Genomic DNA, 18,827 nt, shown 5'->3' with positions numbered 1-18,827 from the left:
TGTTAAGCTACTGAAGTTCGCAGATGACACAACAGTGATTGGTCTCATTCGAGACAATGACGAATTCGCATATAGACGAGAGGTCGAACGACTAGCCTTGTGGTGCAACCAAAACAATCTGGAACTGAACACACTCAAAACCGTAGAAATGGTGGTAGACTTTAGGAAAAACCCTTCCATACTTCCACCTCTCACAATACTTGACAACACAGTATCAACAGTAGAAACCTTCAAATTTCTGGGTTCTATCATATCGCAAGATCTCAAATGGACAGCTAACATCAAAACATCATTAAAAAGGACAACAAAGAATGTTCTTTCTGCGCCAACTCAGTAAGCTCAAACTGCCCAAGGAGCTGCTGATCCAATTCTACAGAGGAATTATTGAGTCTGTCATTTGCACCTCTATAACTGTCTGGTTCGGTTCTGCAACCCAACAAAAAAAACACAGACTTCAGAGGATAATTAGAACTGCAGAAAAAATAATTGCTACCAACTTGCCTTCCATTGAGGACCTGTATACTGCACGAATCAAGAAGAGGGCCGTGAAAATATTGCAGATCCCTCGCATCCTGGACATAAACTGTTTCAACTCCTACCCTCAAAACAGCTATAAAGCACTGCACAGCAGAACAACTAGACACAAGAACAGTTTTTTCCCGAAGGCCATCACTCTGCTAAACAAATAATTCCCTCAACACTGTCAGACTATTTACTGAATCTGCACTACTATTAATCGTTTCATAGTTCCCATCACCAATCTCTTTCCACTTATGACTGTATGACTATAACGTTACTGGCAATCCTTATGATTTATATTGATATATTGACCATCAATTGTGTTGTAAATGTTGTACCTTGATGAACGTATCTTTTCTTTTATGTAACACTGAGAGCATATGCACCAAGACAAATTCCTTGTGTGTCCAATCACACTTGGCCAATAAAATTCTATTCTATTCTATTCTATTCATTGCTTCTTGTTCTACCCTCAGGTGCTTTGGTGAACAGCCTGACTCCCTCTTCTTTGTGGCAGCCCCTAAGATATTGGAACACAGCTATCATGTCTCCCCTAGTCTTTCTTTTTGTTAAACTAGACATACCCAGTTCCTGCAACCGTTCTTCATATGTTTTATCCTCCAGTCCCCTAATCAATCCCACCACTTAAATCCCACCACTGTTTAAGCCTGGCAGACTTCAACTCCCAGACTTCCCCAGCCAGCAAAGCTTAAAGTTGCCAAGGTTGGAGAGCCCTGATTTAGAGGTAACTAAAGGTAAGTAATAGGGAAGCGGTAGCTCAGTGGCTAAGATGCCTTGTTGATTGAAAGGTCAGCATTTCAATGGTTTGAATCCCTAGTGCCGTGTAACAGGGTGAGCTCCCGTTACTTGTCCCAGCTTCCGCCAACCTAGCAGTTTGGAAGCACATAAAGAATGCAAGTAGAAAAAAATAGGGACCACCTTTGGTGGGAAGGTAACAGCGTTCCATGCGCCTTTGGCATTTAGTCATGCCAGCCACATGACCAGGGAGACGTCTTTGGACAGTGCTGGCTCTTCAGCTTTGAAACAGAGATGAGCATTGCCCCCTAGAGTTGGGAATGACTAGCACATATGTGCAAGGGGAACCTTTACCTTTACCTTAAAGGTAAGTAACTCACTTTACTTAAGGTAGGGCATCTGTCCCTAAGAGGAATTTTTTTTTGCCATATCTGTTTCTATATTTCTCTCGGGTCACATAAATAGAAAGGAAAATACAGATAAACGCTAACTCATATATCATGTCTTGTATATTTTGGAAAAGGTAGTCCTCGACTTACAATGATTTGTTTAGTAACCATTCAAAGTTACAGCGGCACAAGGTGAATTATGACCATTTTTCACACTTATGATCATTGTAGCATCCGTATAGTCACATGATCAGAATGTGGAAGCTTGGCAACAGGTTCATATTTATGACGGTTGCAGTGTCCCAGGGTCATGTGACCCCTTTTGCAAACTTTTGACAAGTAAAGTCAATGGAGAAGCCAGTTTCACTTAACAACCATGTTACTAACTTAACAACTGCAATGATTTACTTAATAACAAGGTCATAAAATGGGGCAAAACTCTCTTAAAAATGTCTTACTTAACAACATCAATTTTGGGCTCAGTTGTGGTCATAATTTGAGGACTACCTGTATTAGTTTGTTTACAACAAATACAAAATTAAATATTGAGTGTCTTGCTGAATGAATTGAAACATTATATTTTAATGGTTATATAAATCACATATTTTGGTTTGCCTTTTTGGTGAAATCAATTCGGTTTTCATTTTTTTAATCAAATCAGTTTGTTTCATTTAGGGTTGATTCCTTGCTCTCTCTGAGTTTTCTTCCTCTTCTTCCACATTAACTAGCTTTTCTGAAAGTTTTTTTCTACTTTTCTTTGGCAATCTTTAAAAGCTATAGATCTTTGAGCTTAATCTCATGATAAATATTTTTCTAGCCATTGCTAGAAACACAAAATTATTTTTCTTAATTTTGACCATCTTGCTCAACAAAAATTAATCCCAAAAAAGCCAGTACATAACGGCTCAGTTTGAGGATCAAAAAGAAGAAATTGCTATCACAGCATTAGTATGCAGGTAGGTATCATCTGTCTAAGGTTCTAATGAGCTAGCACAATTCAGACAAAACAAAACTGAATTACATGGACAAAAATCTGAAATAATAATGACTTATGTTTGATAATATTTCTTCCATTTGGTGGGGATTGAGTTCAGTTAGCATTTAGGAAATTGAAGTCTATTTGTGTAACAGATTTTATTTAAAAACAATTACAGCTTTCTAAAGATTATTTGACCTCTTCAGTTTTTACACACACACACACACACACACACACACACACACACACACACACACCTGTTTCTTTCATAAAATTGAAACTTTCCATGTCAGTTTCATATAAACTATTGAATGACAATTATTCATTTTCAGAAAGTTTGTTTATTAATATTGATTCTTGACAGATGGAGAAGTTGAACAAGTTCGAACAAAATGCAACCCCCCCCCCCAAACGGTACACATTCTATTTATTATATGAACACAAAAGTTGACTTGAAATTTAATATGTGAAATAAAATGCTGGAGTCCTTATATCTGTGTTTTATTGTACATAAAGGCTGTTTGATGGGATGGGTGCTCCACCTCATCAAAGCATGACAGCAACAAGCTTCTCTTTATAAAGTAACTCTTACAGCAGATCACTTAAATTTTCATTTTCAGATAGATTATTGCCTGCCTAGGCAAAATCTTCAGTGTTGTGATCTGGGAGAAGTCAGAGATTGATTGGAGAATCAATTTTTCCCAAGATCATAGCACTTGAAGATATTGCCTAGACAGATAGCAAAAATGAAAAACTAAGTTCAGAGAACTACAAGCCAACTTTGGGCTATTCTCTACAACTGCAGTTTGTTTTCTTCTCTTTTCTCCAATGAAGCAATGTAGCAACTCTGTTCTGAGATGTCGTTTGTGGATCAGCTTCAAAGTGTTGCTTTATGTGAATTCTGACTGAAGAGAAGAATCTGTTCAAGTATTTATTTACTTCCTACTTTTATATGTATGCATCACTATGTTAGTATCATTTTTACTACTGGAGACTCTGAAAATGTACAGGATTCAGGTTTATGAGTTTATATAGAATCCAGGAAACTGTGCTTCATTTAATTATTTCTTATTTTCTTAATTGCAAAATATGCACTTCAATAATGTGAAATTTAAATCAATTCCATACAGACTGATCACTTATTACTTAAATATCCCAATTTACCATGCAGTCATTAACATAATGGCAGCGTTCTCCAAAGTAATTAAGTGCCTAAGAACATAGATTGTGAAAACTTAAAAAAAATCAGCCCACTCAACTTTCCTACCTAGAAAGATTAATTCTTGGTATCTTTTGGAACCCTTTATTGCCCTTCAAAACATGGGGCTCTCTGGGTATGGTTATTTTCTATTGGTTTAAAGTGTTTTATTGTTGTTGTTGTTGTTGTTTTTGTTGTTGTTTCTTTGTTTTAAATTTTGTATAAATGTAATCCCATATCACATTTGTTTTCTTAGCACTTCTGTTCAAATTTTTTATATGAAGGAATGCTATTTTCTAATGTTCCTATTGTGTTAATTTGAAACTATGAAGATGGAGGGGCGTAATTTGATTTTTAGCTGATGGTTTGCAACAGAGCAACTCGATTGATTTATCAATTGCCCTGCCCATTATCTTGATTTCAGTATTTTAGGCTTGAAACTGAGATTATATTTCTTACTAATCCAGTGAATTTAGTGAATGCTTTATGTTTTCCAGGAAAAAAAATCTTATTTTGTAATAAACCTAGAGAAAAAGAGATGGCATTTATTCAATTTAGAATAAGAGGAGTAATGGTGGATGCTAGCATAACTAGTGCCATTACTAGATGCAGACTATGATATTACAAAAATATGCAATGAAGTAAAAGGTTATAAATAATGGTCATTCGAATTTTCAGTGATGAATCTAAAATAATAATAATATTGGCTGCAGCTTATCAACATTTAGAGGAAATACATCCTTTTCTTTCTTTTTTATTCCTGGAAAAATATAACAAGCTGCATAAAAGGATTTCATGTTTATGCAATAATTTTTTGACAGCAAAATATTGAAAATTTGCATACATTCTCAAATCACAGATTAAAGTGTATTTAGATGATTTGGGAAGGGGGGAACTATATGCCTGTCAAAGCATATATTGTACATTTTGAATCTTTGAGATTCTGAGATGATTTGACCAAATATGAGGGACATCAAAATTCCATTGCACACAAATGTATTGTGTTAACAGAATAACAGAATTGGAAAGGATTTCAGAGATTGAACTCTCTGCTCAAGCAGAGGACCCTATACCATTCCAGAAAAAACGGATGTCCAATTTCTTCTTAAAAATCTCTAGTGATGGAGCACTACAACTTCTGGAGACAAGCCATTCCTCTAATGATTGTTCTCACTGTCATGAAATTACCCCTTAATTCTAGATTAGATCTCACCTTGGTTACAAGCTGACCCCCTCTTCTCTATGGCAACCCCTGAAATATTAGACTGGTATATATTCTCTTTGTTAGACTAGACAACCCAGTTCCTGCAACCATTCATCATATGTTTTAGCCCTCCAGTCTCCCAATCATCTTTGTCGCTCTTCTCTGCATTCTTTCTAGACTCTCAACATCTTTTTTTGTATAGTGGTGATCAAAACTAGATGCCATATTCCAAGAGTGGTCTTACCAAGCAGTATAAAGTGGGATTAATACTTCATATGATCTTGATAATATCCCTCTGTTGATGCAGCCTAGAACTGCATTGGTTCTTTTGGCAGCTGTAGCACACTGTTGGCTGATACTTAAGTGGTTGTCCGTAAGGACTCCTAGATCCCTCTCACATTTTCTGCTGTTGAGCCAGGTACACCTATTCTATATTTGTGCATTTGGTCTTTCTTGCCTAAGTGCTTTTTCTCACCACTGAATTGCATTTTGTTGGTAGTATGTGCCAAAAAACCTGTTAAGATTCTTCTGTATCTTGATTCTATCTTTAATATTTTAGCTATTCCCCCCTTTGCAAATAATATGAGTTCCCCTTCTCTCCCCTCATCTAAATTGTTTATGAAGATGTTGAAGAGTACAGGTAGTCCTCAATTTATGACCACAATTGAGCCCAAACTGTATGTTATTAAGTGAGACAGTGGTTAAGTGAATTTGCCCATTTTATGACCTTTCTTATCACAGTTGTTAAGTGAAACTCTGCAGTTGTTAAATTAGTAACATGGTTGTTAAGTGAATCTGGCTTCCCCATTGCTTGTCAGAAGACCCTGAGACCCTACAACCATCATAAGTACGAGTCAGTTGTCAAGTGTCTGAATTTTGATCACATGACCATGGGGATGCTAGAATGGTCGTAAGTGTGAAAAATGGTCATAATCACTTTTTTCAGTGCCGTTGTAATTTTGAACGGTTACTAAATGAACTGTTGTAAGTGGAGGACTACCTATACTGGGCCTAAGACAGAACTTTGGGGTATCCCACTTAATAATTCCTCGTAATGGTTTGATTGTTTTGGTGTGGTCAATTGATATTGTAAGAAAAGCTAATATTGCTATGTGACTTGAGGTTAACATAGCTTTTATCAAGCAAATTCTTCCTAGAAATATAACTTCTGCCAATAATTTGACATTATCCCATAATTGCCAGCTGGTGGGAATGTGCTAGCTAGTTAAGCATAATACAAAGAATAAAATATTATTCCACACTGTGTTTTTATTCACTCTTGTTCTTATTTATTGTATTTGATTTAAGGGCCCTTTTTTCTTCTTTCTTATACTCAACATTTATGTGTAGTATTATTATACATTTAAACATGTATCTTTGGTATGACTATTTCTGAATCCTAAAGGGGGGAGGGACAAAAAAGTGTTACCTTTGATGTATACATATTAGTCAATAAATCAGCTTCTAAGGCTTTCATTTCCTCTTCTGAATCTGCAAGTTAAACAGAAACATATGTTAACTATTGAACTATAAATCACCAGCATTTGGATTTCACATATAGAATTTAGAAATATCCCTTAAAGACAATTTTGGGTTAAGAATTGACTAAAATAAATGTTTGGCAAGTGCGCCTTTCTGTAATATATGTTTGTTAATTTATGCCATTTCATTGGGAAAATATGTTTAGTAATGAAAACAGCTTATTAACTGGTCAACTGAAACATTTAAAGAACTGAACACCAATAGTGAAAGTAGTAGGATATGAAATTACATTAAATTTCTAAATTAAGATACGTCTGCACTGACAGCATGTACTGTATATATTTAAAAAAAGTTTTTATTTTTTATAGATTGAATAATTTCGAACATCCTTTCAATGGAAGCTAGTTAACAGGTATCTTCTATGGGGAATATGTAAGTTACAGATATATTCATATATATTTACACTGATATATTATTAATAAGGATACAGTATATGTAGCACAAAAAGAGATTTAAAGTTTCAGTGAGTTTCATTGAATTTCCTGGTCATGTTCGGTGTTAGAAGGACTTGAAGAATGTCTTAATAAAAGAAGGATGATATGTTAAAACGGAAACTGTTTTATCATCATCATCTAAATACTATAGTTGAGCGTAATTGTGAGTGATAAAATAGCAGTCCTAGGCAGATTGAAAATAAGTCATTGATACAAATAGCTGAACTCTTATGAGTTGCTGCTGCTGCTGCTGCTGTTGTTCCATGTATATCAATAGACCCAAGTCATTAGTAACTTTAGTTGGATGGGCTCCAACTAAAGTAATGAATAGTATATTCCTTATTGAAAAACAGCAAATGGTAACTGGCTCATAAATGTATACAATGTGACTAATATATTGCTTTCATCTTGCTTTTCAGGTTTACATCCTCAGTACAGTACTGTAAAGTAAAACAATGTTATAAAATAGAGTCACTGTCTCATGGAAACCAGTGGTAAAATCTGTCTCTTTAAAAAAATATCAATGCATTTTAAAGGCACTATAGTACAAATGGCCCACAAAAAGTATAAAACATTACATTATATTAAAAAATAAAATGTTGCCAAGATAGTAGGGAAAATAACTAAACAATATTTTAAGATATTGTTAATCTTTAATTATAAAAAAGAAATAAAAGAAATAAATCAAAAAGTCGGTGCTGGCAATTTACAAAGTATCTGTAAGGGTGGAAGGTCAATGAGAAATAATATGCTTTATGGATCTATTTTTCAGGGTTATGCAGTGATCCAGATTTGAAGAAGAAACTATGATATGGGATATATGATCATGCACACACTGAACCAATAGGCGCTGCCTTAAATCAATTCCATCACCCTCCCCCCCAAGAATCATGCATGAGCCCAGACAAAGAGAGAGCTCTTTAAGGAGTCACCAACAGGTGCAATGTGTTGTCCATGCATGCTCTGAAATATATTTCCCCCCTTTGAATCCAAATTACTGTATAGTCTTTATAGGAAAACAAATCCTTCAAATGCCAATGACAAAGAATTCTGAACACAAGAGCTCAGGAAATAGGAGGTGGGGATTAGGGGAAGTTATCTGGACAGGATCCAGAAATGATATTATGAAAATATATTTCGTCAGAGTGAAGTGAAAACTACACATATAACGGTAATACCACTGAGAAAAAGCTAAACATATTCATCAGACTGTTTTACAGTCCACACATTGACTAATTCTTATAATAAATGTCATCAAAATCAGGGCTTCTCAGAACCTCCGTAAGTTCATTGCTCCTCCAATATTCAGGGATCACAGCAAAGTTGTTAGCACTAATACTGCCATTAATTTCCCTGAAACATTTTATCAATTTTCTTTTAATCTGACCCTTTGGATCAATACATTTTGAAAGAATGTATGCCTGGATTATGTCCATTATGATCCAACTCAAGGAATCACAATATTCTGTAATATGTTTCATTGATTTATACTAATAATCATTTCACAATTTGCAAACAATGAAGAACATAATTGTCATAATTGTGGTTCATGTAATTATATTTTTATTTGACTACATTAATCCTCAGGGCTGTAATTAGAACAGTTATTAAAATAAAGCACAGAAATTTAAAAAGCTGATATAGGTACATTGCCCTCAACAAACATAGGCATTATTTGTCTATCAAAACAAAGATTAAATACGATTGCTTTGCTTATTGATTTAGACTGTTATGATGCCCAAATATTTGAAACTACGTAGGAGTTTAGGAATGAGTTACAGCTAAATTTAATTTTTAAAAGTAGAATTATTTAATATATTGGATTGAAATAAATAAATATAAAAATATATTTAATTCTAAAATATTCTCTGGAAACAAAATTTAGCAGGCATCACTTAGTACAAAAATACACATCTGAGGTCTGACTGAATTATAAAAAAAAATAATAGGTTCATTACAACTGTACATTAAATTATGATTTTCATTAAGATGTCCGAATAAATAGGCAAAAATAAGTGTATATGGCATAAGCATATGAATCTAAAGACTGTTGTGTAAACTTATTTATAAATTTTATATTGCACTTGGAAAAGTTTAAATTTTAATCTATGATTTTACTTTTAATGATTTTTGAAGCAGAATATAAACAGAACAATCTTTTTTGATATTTACCCATGTACAGTAATAGGCAGTATTACTATTATCCTGGTCATCTTCTCAACTTTCTTACCTTCTCATCTTTCCTACTACCCTCTCCTTTTGATATCTTATGATTTATCACTTGTTTGTATTTTATGATTATGGGTGTAACTTATGATTTACGATCTATAACTTACCACTATGTTGTTTGCATATACACTTAGAGCTTATGCACTGGACACAAATTTCTTGTGTGTGCAGTCACACTTGGCCAATAAAGAATTCTATTCTATTCTATTCTATTCTATTCTATTCTATTCTATTCTATTCTATTCTATTCTATTTCCTTGATGCATGTATGTGGAAGTATATATGCTTGTGGGGGAGGTATGGATGCATGTTATACTAGAAGTACATTTTTTTTATTTATACCAATTTTTGGTATAAATAAAAATAACTGATTTAAAAGCAAATGCATAGTCCGATAATTATTGGTGTCTAAAGAACAACTTTAAGGAGGAATGAGCTTAGTTATATTGCAATAAATATTTCCCCTTATATCATTATGTAGAAATATTTCCTACTTTAACCAAACCTAAAGTTATTCATTTATACTCAGAATAACAGCTCAGGCCTTTTTGATTTTTAACATTATCATTGATTGATTTCAAGATTCTGCAATAAATAAAGCTGTAATTTGGGGCCGGGTGGAGTATTTTTTGGTAAAGCATCCCTACATTTTTTTTTAAAAAAAAGTCTTTGCAGTTATGTGGTATTCATTATCCCTGATTATTTCTATATAGATCACTGTTATAACTATTTTATTAGTGGAAAATAAAAAAATATATGATTTTTCCTAAACATTGCACAAAATTGTATGCATTTTTAACCTAAAAATATAAAGATTGATTGCCTTGGCACAACTCTTGATCTACAGTAGATTTGTATTATTATACACATAGGGGGCAATATTCACTCCATTTTTTCCCCCTCCTAATTTATTACTGGTGTGAATGGCATACCTTGGAGTTTTGATTTACAACAATATTAGCCCTACAAACCTCAGTCTAGACACTTGTGACATTTAATTCATCTTGTCATAATATAGCTGTATAATGAACCTTGCATACCCACATCTCCCAAGGTCTGGATTTTGTTTATCAGCCTTCTGCCATGTAATACATTTCATATTTGCTGAGTAACAACTCACAGAATTCTACAATTTGTAGCTCCAACATGCTAGGAAAAACTGGTCCATGATGATCTATGTATGATGAACTGTGAGCCTCTATGCCACAAACTCCAGTTGAAAAAGTCAGAGATGGGAGTAGGAAACTGTAATCCCTTTTAGCTAGACTAGTCCATGCAACCAAAGTCATAAATGCTAATGCTTCTTTTAATATAAAATAAAAGGAACAGAATCTTGTAAATCTGAATGTCTCTCCCCCACCCCCTTTATTCTGAAGAGAACTAAGGAGGGTCAGGTCTGAGATACTTTCCCTAATTACATTTCTGCCTCTTTTTATTTAATGGTTGTCTTGGTTGCAGTTCTTCCTCCTGCTGTTTAGGGTTGTTTCTACAGTCTATTACGGAATCCAAAAGTCTGGAGACTGGAAGCATGGAATTTCCTCTTCCCTGTGCTAACCTACAGGTGTATTTCAACAAGTCTGTAAATATAGTCCCTGTCCCAGGATGATCTGCCCCAAAGAACCTCTTCAGAAAGAGAGTAGTAGGTAGCTGTTGAGATACAATTCACCTATTTTTAGGGGTCAGACTGATAAATGAACTGATTGAAAACGCTTTTTAGAAACTCACATTTTAATCCTTTCTCAAAGCAATTATCCTAGAAGAACTGGTTTATATTTTATATTTGAAGCTAACTTTTTTGAAATTGACCAGACATTAGCCTCCCTGCATTGGACAACACAAACTCCTCCCATAGTAGCAGCACCGCCGGATTAGCCCAAATCCTTCTCCCAATCGGAAGGGAAGCCGTTCCAAAAAAACGAGAGAGCGAAAAAGCGCACCTGGGAGCTTACCTGAGCCCAGGCTCCAGGAAGCGGACGCCAGCAGCATCGCGCACACCAACTGCATCTTCACCATTCTTGCCATCCACTCTCTCTCGCCCTTTTCTCTCTATAAAGTCAAGTCCATATACAAAAAGGCAAGCTATCTGGATTGAGAGAGAGCCGCGCAGAAAAAAAGAGCTGCTGCCTTGAGCTGATTTTTAAAGAACTGGACCCTAAAGGGAGCTCCAGATGTCCCCTAAGTATATAAGCAAGCAGGGAAGGGTGATGTCACGAACGCGCAGCAGCCGCTCTCGTTTAACCAAGCGTCCGCCCGCCTGCTCGTGTGTCCCCCCCCCCCACCTTAGTTGGAGCGAAACTGACGCGGTTCCCCCATTAGTTGCGCTGCGCTTCACACTCCCTGAAGCGGAAAGAAAGGGGCAAGGGTGTGCGAGACAAACGGCACAAAAAGGACAGCTTCACCAGTTGCGCCCGATTTTAAAACCTTTGCCTCCAAGTGGGAGTGCGGGATTTGTGATTATTTTCCCCCCACACTTGCCTGCAGGCTGCAGGCACGAAACGCTATATAGCAGGCAGCATAGCTTGGTGATGGAAGTTGCAGTCCAGCACAATTGACCGATGTGCGGTTGGAAAAGGCTAGTATAAAGAATCTAATGAGAGTAAGTTAAATGTCGCCTTTGTATTTGTGTGCCCATCGCAGGTCACCTGTATAAGTCACTTAGCTGTTTCTATGATTCATGTAAACCAGGAAAAGAATTTAACCAAAACTTGAGAAATATAGTATTTCTCAAGTATAGTATAAAATAAATATTTTGCAATGTACGCTTAAGTCATTCTTTCTTTACTTATTTCATCTTATGCAAGAGACCAAACCAAAATGGCATTCAGAAGAAATGTTGGGACTGCAATTCTTAAGAATTCACAGCCAGAGACCATGAGGTTCCTATAGATTTGGAAACAATCACATTAGGGAAGATAAAGTTGGCACAGTGAAAATGAGCTTCCTCCTCCTCCTCCTCCTCCTTCTCCTCCTCCTTCTCCTCTTCATCCTCCTCATCACCATCGTTTTTGTCCCTGGATAGCCAACAATATTTTGCTGATTGCTACTTATAGATATAACTTATTTCTATTTTCCCAGACTACATTCCAGTAAGCATTGACTAAAGTCATCCTATGCATCCTAAGCACTGTGTGCACCAAACACAGGATTTAATAATTCAGATTATTGGTGGAAAGGTAGCTAAAGCTTCAAGATGCAACCCCATGCCCTGGATGTGACACTTCCTCTTCATTCACACTATTTAGATTCTTTGCTAATACTTTAGTTGTTTTAAATCAGCTTTTAATTGTTTACACTTGATTTTAGATTGGAAGTGCCTTTGGATATTTGATGGGTTAAAAAGCTAGATATAAATATTTGATTAATGAAACAATGATTAGTTGAAGAGAGACGCACACTTTACTTACAAGAATATATGCATATACATTTATATACATTCATTATTTAAAACACTTTTAGGTCTTCTTTGAATATAAATTTGCCATACATGGCAATGCTGAACATCACACAACGAATAGAATCAGTACTTTTCTTTCAGAAATGGCATTGAAAGTTGAATGTTTTTGGTGTCCTAAAATGCAGAACCGTATAGATTGGTTTTAAAAACTGTGCTGTTTAAATTATTTGATGGGTAGAGAATGTATGCTGTCCCATTTTAAATATAGCCCCTATGCATGTCTTTGTACAGCATTTAATGGGATAGTCTGTCAGGCAAGAACTGAAATTTCTGTATGTTTTTAATAAGATTTAAAATTTGGTTTGCAAAACAGACAATAAAGAACTTTATATGTGTTCTTCTTTATGAAGTAAGTAAAAATTACATAAAATCCAAATAACTTCATTAAAAAAAGAACTTAATGAATAGTTCATTAATATTTGGTAGCCTGCAATGGCAACTAAACATACCCTTGGTAGACAGATTCTGTAATAAAGAAATGTTTCCTTACTTTATAAATAAAGTTTCTTCATTTTCTATTTTTCCAGACTACATTCCAGTAAGCATTGACTAAAGTCATCCTATGCATCCTAAGCACTGTGTGCACCAAACACAGGATTTAATAATTCAGATTATTGGTGGAAAGGTAGCTAAAGCTTCAAGATGCAACCCCATGCCCTGGATGTGACACTTCCTCTTCATTCACACTATTTAGATTCTTTGCTAATACTTTAGTTGTTTTAAATCAGCTTTTAATTGTTTACACTTGATTTTAGATTGGAAGTGCCTTTGGATATTTGATGGGTTAAAAAGCTAGATATAAATATTTGATTAATGAAACAATGATTAGTTGAAGAGAGACGCACACTTTACTTACAAGAATATATGCATATACATTTATATACATTCATTATTTAAAACACTTTTAGGTCTTCTTTGAATATAAATTTGCCATACATGGCAATGCTGAACATCACACAACGAATAGAATCAGTACTTTTCTTTCAGAAATGGCATTGAAAGTTGAATGTTTTTGGTGTCCTAAAATGCAGAACCGTATAGATTGGTTTTAAAAACTGTGCTGTTTAAATTATTTGATGGGTAGAGAATGTATGCTGTCCCATTTTAAATATAGCCCCTATGCATGTCTTTGTACAGCATTTAATGGGATAGTCTGTCAGGCAAGAACTGAAATTTCTGTATGTTTTTAATAAGATTTAAAATTTGGTTTGCAAAACAGACAATAAAGAACTTTATATGTGTTCTTCTTTATGAAGTAAGTAAAAATTACATAAAATCCAAATAACTTCATTAAAAAAAGAACTTAATGAATAGTTCATTAATATTTGGTAGCCTGCAATGGCAACTAAACATACCCTTGGTAGACAGATTCTGTAATAAAGAAATGTTTCCTTACTTTATAAATAAAGTTTCTTCATTTTCTATTTTTCTTCCATTAGGGGGCAGAATGGCAGTATGAGAACAGTATCAGCTTCTTCTCTAGAAATAGTTTGCTGTTGAACCTATGTGGGAAACAAGAAGCAATTACTTCAGTTTATGATAAATCATTTATTCTGTAACATGTACTGATGAAACGTTTTTCATTTCTATTTCTATATACCTTTATACACATCCTGGACATAAACTGTTTCAACTCCTACCCTCAAAACAACGCTATAGAGCACTGCACACCAGAACAACTAGACCCAAGAACAGGTTTTTTCCCAAATGCCATCACTCTGCTAAACAAATAATTCCCTTAAAACTGTCAAACTATTTACTAAATTTGCACTATTATTAATCTCATCCTTCCCATCACCCATCTCCTTCCACTTATGACTGTATGACTGTAACTTGGTTGGTTGTATCCTTATGATTTATATGGATATTGATTGTTTCCTGATTGCTTATTTGTACCCTATGACTATCATTAACTGTTGTATCTTATAATTCTTGATGAAGGTATCTTTTCCTTTATGTACACTGAGAGCATATGGACCAAGACAAATTCCTTGTGTGTCCAATCACACACAATAAAAAATTCTATTCTATTCTATTTCTGATAGCCTACATGTTTTAAAATTCCATGCAGCATTCATATGTAAGTGATACATGAGAAACATTCATGATTTAAACTTTAGGAAAAAAGATGACCAGAAAATATGATTTATTAAGATTAAACAGAATGATACTTTGTAATAGAATTTCCCTACCTCCCCACCTCAAAGCATCTGGAGATAGAACAGTGATTAAAGGTTTTTGAACTCAGTGGACTTTATCTCTGAATGGATTTGTAAGGATGGATTGTGTTGTAAAGGTATTATAGAGAATCACATTATGTTAAAGATTATCTTCAAGAAGATCCGGCTAATCTTAAAGCAGGAAAAGAATCTGATTATCCTTTGAAGATAATATTATTTCTATGAAAGACATAAAGAAAAGGGAGGGAGTGATACAGGATATCAAAACCAGTGCAGCTAACATCCATTGGATTAGGGCTTGCAATTTATCTTCTGTGAGCTGCAAGAAGCTTTCAGGGATGCTATATTGCCAAAAGGGATGGGGCTGAACCTGGCAAATGTTCCTTTGATTTTGAGTCTGGGATTAAAGGTGGGAATGGCAGCATGGAAGCCTTGAGTACCCATTACCATTCTTAAATCAGCTCTGAACACAATGCCCTGTATAAAACATGGTATTTTGTAATGAATGAAGACAAACGTGTCCCAGGATAATGTTGCAGGATCCAATCTGGGTCGGTGACTCAGACCAGAAGTTAAGTCTTCCAACTTCTGGACTCATACTGGAGTCCAACCTGAGGGAACCTCTCTCTACCAGAATGGTATTTTGTCACCACGTTTTGTTGGCATACTCTTAGGAATGTTTCAGAGGTGCAGTTGTGGTGCTGGGAGAAGGCATCTCTTGAACCGCAGGTTGCCATTCTGTGGTCTGTTTAGTTTTTCCTCTAAAAGGGTAGGATGGCATCTTCATATTCACATGAAAACGATTACATGCTTAAAAAGTTGCATGCATGTGAGAAGGCCAATGAGGAAAAAAAAGATAAGATTGCATCCATAAGGGGAGGCTCATGGTGTCACCCATCAATGGTCTATAAACTTCCCATCCTTGTTCTTGTCAAATAAAATAGATAAGGTGATTGCTGCATAAAAGCCTCAAGGAGAAATTCTATTGCTCTCATGACTCATTAAAGAGATAATAAGGGCTAAAAGTGCCCTTATTTGGGAGAAGAATAGCTAACAATCAAATGTAATTACAACAAATGGTGTCACACTACCTTAGCAAATCTGTAACTACTTATTGCTGTAGCTTTCATGAGCAGCTCCAAGTAAAAGGCACTGAAATAGTGCTGAGTGATGACCAAGAATGAAGTAGCTATAAAAAGGCCTCCTGGCCCAGAAAAAGACTTTTTTCAAAAGTCAGAAGATGGAGCTGCATAAAAGTCCCATGTCTCTAACTACAGCTGCTTGAGATTATGCATTGGTTCAGCATGATGGTTATTCATGACTTATCCCAAACAAAAAATGGAGAATACCTATTTCACTTGGTTTCTGAACCCACAAACATATGCTGAGAGAAAGAATCCCATGTACAGGTGGTAAAACTAATATTACCAAGGAACTTGCTGTAATACTATACAAGAATGACCTCAGGAGATGGGTGAAAAGCCACAGAGTCAAGAGAAACAGTCAGAGATGAGACAGCTCAGCTTGCAAAAGGAATATGATCATGGTAAATATATCAGAAGGGACCCTCCCTATGTTTCTTGGGCTGTAAAGGTGACTGGGGCCTTACAATAAAGTATAATAAAGTAGCTCATCAGTCATGCTTCCTGTCTGGACTACCTCATAAGGCTGACAGCAGTCTAGTTCCTCAGGATCAACAAAGATGAAAGTCATTCCATATAATTTCAAAATGTGTAGTCTCTCTTACTTCTATCAAACTTGTACAGCTGGCATCCAATTCTGAGTAAATGAATGATTTGATCCTCCAAATGCCAAACAAACATTTTACAGAACAAATTCTCTTCTGGCCCATCCCTACCTAAAAGAGTACTTTGAAAAGATGCATCAAACAGCGATTCACAAATGTAACATAAACAGAAAAATGCTGCTGTTTTGATGCTCCTACTGTCACTGAGCTCCTGCTTAAGTTAAATTGGATTTACTTATTATTATTATTTTTTTACTAGGATATCTCTTTTTTCAGCTTGCATAGCTCTTCAGTAAACTAAGGATCTTCCCTGAATTGAGGCAATTTAAAGAGAGATTGTATTCCAGTGACAGACCAAAGCCTTGGTCGAAGTGCCCACCAGGGCCTTAGATATCATATTATTAGATTTCTTGGGCACATTGACTAAATAGGTGCTCCTCCCTGTAAAGACTGCTGTGACTGCCAAGATCCATAGCAACCAGAGAATAATCTGAACATTAGAAGGGTAGATATTAATTCCCACCACTCTGAGACAATATCTCATCATGTTCTGAGACAAAATCCAGATTCTATAATCTTTGTCAAGTAAAGCTTTGTTTTGTTTGCTTGGGCTTCCTGTAATATTCATTTGACCGGGTGTCATGCAGTGTTTCCAGAATTGACCGAATGAATCCTTTACTTTTCAAAGAATCAGGTGGCACTGTAATATATGTTATATGTTAGATATTTTTTAAATTAAAGGAAGGTGGGAGTTCTGAAGTGTGACATGTTTATTTAAGAATTAAACCAGAATGAATGACAGAATTTATTTCAATAAAATAAACCAACCAAGGAATATTGTGGCAATTTGGTTAGATGGCTATTTTGTGAATCATTTTGTTTCTTTTTTTACTCAAAACATAAGATCCTATTTATAGCACACTAGTGATATTATGGATGGAAGCACGTGTATCAAAAGATGTAACTTACTGTGACACTTCATATCATTTGATAGTATAACTTACGCAGTTATAATGATACCATTTTAAAATCTTTTTTCTCTCTGCTCTGATACATGTTAGGGTAGTCACAGTTGTAGTTTAGTCAAAATACAAATATGCAACTTTCTTCAGTCCAAATAATATTACATTATGTTCCATTCCATCCTGTATTCTGGCATAGAGACCAAGAAACTGAGATTTATTAGAGTTATAACCACTTTTCCTCCAGAACTTCACGACAACCTAAGAAAACATTCCCTTCCCATATTCTCCTATCGTAGGTTGGGTTGTGGGACAGTAATCCAAATCTACTTTCAATGGGACTCTTGAAAGATCAATGCAAATTAATAAATTTAACACAAAATCAAGGCAATCGGTATGCTGCCTTGCAGTGCAAGGCATTGCCATTTTTGCTGTATAAAGCAATCACAGAGAAAACGCTATACATTAATGTTGAAATGTGATTAGTTATTTTTTCTGTAATATAAAATGGAATAATTTGCAACATCTAAAGATGCTTTACCTGAAAGCTGACCCAACTATTTAAAAATGCCCAATGTAAATTTTTGGAGAATAGGGTTGTAGAGGAAAAAAATAAATGATTAACAGTACAAGTCCAAACAGCAAATAAGCACCTCTGAAACCAATGAATGTATTTCCAAGTAAACATGCTAAAGAATAAAAATGAATCATCATTGTGAAGTTGTATATGGAGGAAAGCCAAGTCTTGGAACTATTTCTACACCCATTACTGATTCAATGTTATTTGAATAAAAACAGAGCAACCTGTAAGAACAAATGTATGGCACAACTATTAAAAGTACGAGCAACAATCCTGGAATCAAGTATCTGTGCATCTCACAGTTATTTGGTAGAAAGCATGAAATATATGAAATTAAGATTGGCATCTCAACCAGGGTCCAAAATACCTCACAAAGGTGATGAAACTGGAGCACCCAAACTATCTTTGCCTCGGGATCCAAAATACCTGGCACTGCCTACAATGAGTAAGATTTGCTTTGGCAGGACAGTTTGAAGATCAGAGTATTAATTTCATGAATTAATTTTTCAAACTTCATGCAAATCCCAGGTGAATCATCCAGTAATTGATAATACTTGTTTATAAGTTGCTGAAAATCAAGGCTTGTTCGTTCAGTAATGTTTTTACAAAATTGTGATTTATTATTTCATTACTTGCAGTCAGGAAGAGTGATTAGTC

General features: G+C 35.2%; 1 protein-coding gene across 6 annotated transcripts in view; it reads right to left on the bottom strand.

Annotated features, from left to right (window-relative positions):
* Positions 1-14,325, bottom strand: part of NTS (neurotensin) — a 34,436-nt gene extending 20,111 nt beyond the window's left edge. The window contains exons 1-3 of one of the 6 annotated variants that reach the window (XM_058191539.1): positions 14,098-14,325; positions 11,185-11,293; positions 6,472-6,533 (exon numbers count right to left, since the gene is read on the bottom strand). In XM_058191539.1, coding sequence (XP_058047522.1) covers positions 6,472-6,533; positions 11,185-11,269 — 147 coding nt within the window. In that variant the 5' untranslated portion in view covers positions 11,270-11,293; positions 14,098-14,325. Of the gene's footprint in view, positions 1-6,471; positions 6,534-11,184; positions 11,568-14,097 lie in introns of those variants that run through there. The other 5 variants (XM_058191543.1, XM_058191540.1, XM_058191538.1 and 2 more) reach the window with 5 other exon arrangements.
* Between the last annotated feature and the right edge of the window lie 4,502 nt (positions 14,326-18,827).

This window comes from Ahaetulla prasina, chromosome 7 (assembly GCF_028640845.1).
Source record: "Ahaetulla prasina isolate Xishuangbanna chromosome 7, ASM2864084v1, whole genome shotgun sequence".
Classification (NCBI taxonomy): Eukaryota; Metazoa; Chordata; class Lepidosauria; order Squamata; family Colubridae; genus Ahaetulla; species Ahaetulla prasina.
The sequence above is the reverse complement of the archived record's forward strand: the minus strand, read 5'-3'. Positions and strand labels throughout refer to the sequence as shown.